A 2,251-nucleotide genomic window follows, 5' to 3' on the forward strand; every position below is an offset into this window, starting at 1 on the left:
TGGGTGGAACTGCCAGCACGGCAGTGGAAGATTGGACCATGTGATGGGCTTGTGGGTGTGGGGGCAAGATCATGAACTCTCAACTGGGTGGGGAAAAGCAGGAAGCTTTCGGATTCGGGTTCCCCCCAGATGTGCCAACATGACTCTCTTAATAAATTGGAACTTAGAGCAATATTTTGCCTTGGACTCTGATTTAATTTTGGATGTTATTTGGAATGCTGACATCTTTTCCCCCCTCTTTAGGTTGAATGTGTAGACCTCTTTCTGCTCCATTGCAATGGAAGGCCTCAACCAGACAGTGACCCATTTTGTGTTCTTGGGACTGACCAATAACCGGAGTCTGGAGCTGGTTTTATCAGTCATTTTCTCCATCCTGTACTTACTTATCCTCGCAGGTAACCTCCTCATCCTAGTGACGGTTGCTTGGGACCGCTGCCTCCACACCCCCATGTACGTCTTCCTGGGCAACCTCTCCTTCATTGACATCTGCCATTCCTCTGTCACCATGCCCAAGATGCTTTTTGACTGCTTCTTCCACCGGAAGGTCATCTCGTTTGAGGGTTGCGTCACCCAACTTTTCTTCCTTCACCTGTGTGCTTCGGCGGAGATCTTCCTCCTGACTGTCATGGGCTATGACCGTTGCGTCGCCATCTGCTACCCTTTGCAGTACGTCAACCTGATGAACCTGAAGATCTGTGGGGGTTTGGTTGGAGCCTTGTGGGTTGGGGCATTGATCCACTCCCTGATCCAGACAACCCTCACCCTTCATCTCCCTTATTGTGGCCCTAACGTCATCGACAGCTTTTTCTGTGATATTCCTCCACTCATGAAGTTGGCTTGCACGGACACCTACCTCACCGGTATTCTCATCATATCCAGCAGTGGTCTGATGTCCCTAGTTTGCTTTGTGATTTTGATAGCTTCCTACGCTGTCATCCTTATCTCACTGAGAAAGCAGACAGCCGAGGGTCGTCACAAAGCCTTCTCCACGTGTGCGGCCCACCTCCTGGTGGTGGTCCTGTTCCTGGGACACTGCATCTTCATCTACACCCGCCCTGCTTCCAGCTTCCCCACAGACAAACTGGCTGCTGTCCTCTACACCATGGTCACCCCTTTCCTCAACCCTGTGATCTACACTCTGAGGAACAAAGAGGTAAAGAACTCCATTAAGAAACTCTGGAACTAGAGAAAGGTCTTCTTGGCATGGAGATGAGTTGTCCATGTTTGTGGGTGTGTGTGTTTGTGAGTGTGTATGTGTGGAAGTCAGTATACGGAAGGAGAGAATTCCATGGAAAAGTTGATCATGATCAACCTAAACTGCATTAACAGAGGGATACAATCAAGATCAAGTGAGGTACTAATACCACTCTATAAAGCCTTAGTAAGAACCACACCTAGAGTACTGCATCCAGTTTTGGTCACCACACTATAAAAAAGATGTTGGGACTCTAGAAAAAGTGCAGAGAAGAGCAAACAGGATGATTAGGAGACTGGAGGCTAAAACATACGATGGACGGTTGCAGGAACTGGGCATGGCTAGTCTAGTGAAGAGATGGACCAGGGGAGACATGATAGCAGTCTTCCAATATTTGGGGGGCTGCCCCAGAGAAGAGGGGGTTAAGCTACTTTCCAAGGCACCTGAAGGCCAGACAAGGAATAATGGATGGACACTGAACAAGGAGAGACTCAACCTAGGAATAAGGAGAAATTTTCTGACAGTATGAACAATCAACCAATGGAACAGAAGTTGCCTTTGGAAGTTGTGGGAGCTTCATCTCTGGAAGATTTCAAGAAGAGATTGAACTGCCATTTGTCAGAAATGGTGTAAGGTCTCCTGCTTGGGTGGGGGATTGGACTAGATGACCGACAAGCTCCCTTCCAACTCTGTTAATCTGTACCTATCAACCCGAGGAGATATCTTAATGGCACAAGAGACCCATTCTTCCATGATTGAAGACGTGAGAAGCCTGCTGGGGTTTCATGAATTTGTAAGGTGCTATAACAAGTGGACAATTCAATGTTTCATCCCTTTGTGACATGAACAAGCTAACTGACTAAAGACAATCATGCAAACAGTTAGTGCAGGGGTCGGCAACCTTAAAAGCTCAAAGAGCCACAAAAGTCCTAACTGGAAGCTCCCCGTTCAATTCTGGAGCTGACTGGAAGTTGGGTTCCTCCACCATAGAGTCTCCTCATAGTGTGGCATCCTTTTTCCTTCTACCCGTCCTAACCGAAAGCTCTATCGATTGTG

General features: G+C 47.8%; 1 protein-coding gene across 1 annotated transcript; it reads left to right on the top strand.

Moving 5' to 3' along the window:
* Positions 1-277: 277 nt before the first annotated feature.
* Positions 278-1,186, top strand: LOC309400881 (olfactory receptor 4E2-like; the record flags this gene model as incomplete). The annotated part of the gene is made up of 1 exon (XM_081969601.1): positions 278-1,186. One exon carries the CDS (start codon positions 278-280, stop codon positions 1,184-1,186), a length of 909 nt encoding a protein of 302 aa, XP_081825727.1.
* Between the last annotated feature and the right edge of the window lie 1,065 nt (positions 1,187-2,251).

This window comes from Natrix helvetica (assembly GCF_964273705.1).
Source record: "Natrix helvetica genome assembly, chromosome: W".
In the NCBI taxonomy this organism is placed as follows: domain Eukaryota; kingdom Metazoa; phylum Chordata; class Lepidosauria; order Squamata; family Natricidae; genus Natrix; species Natrix helvetica.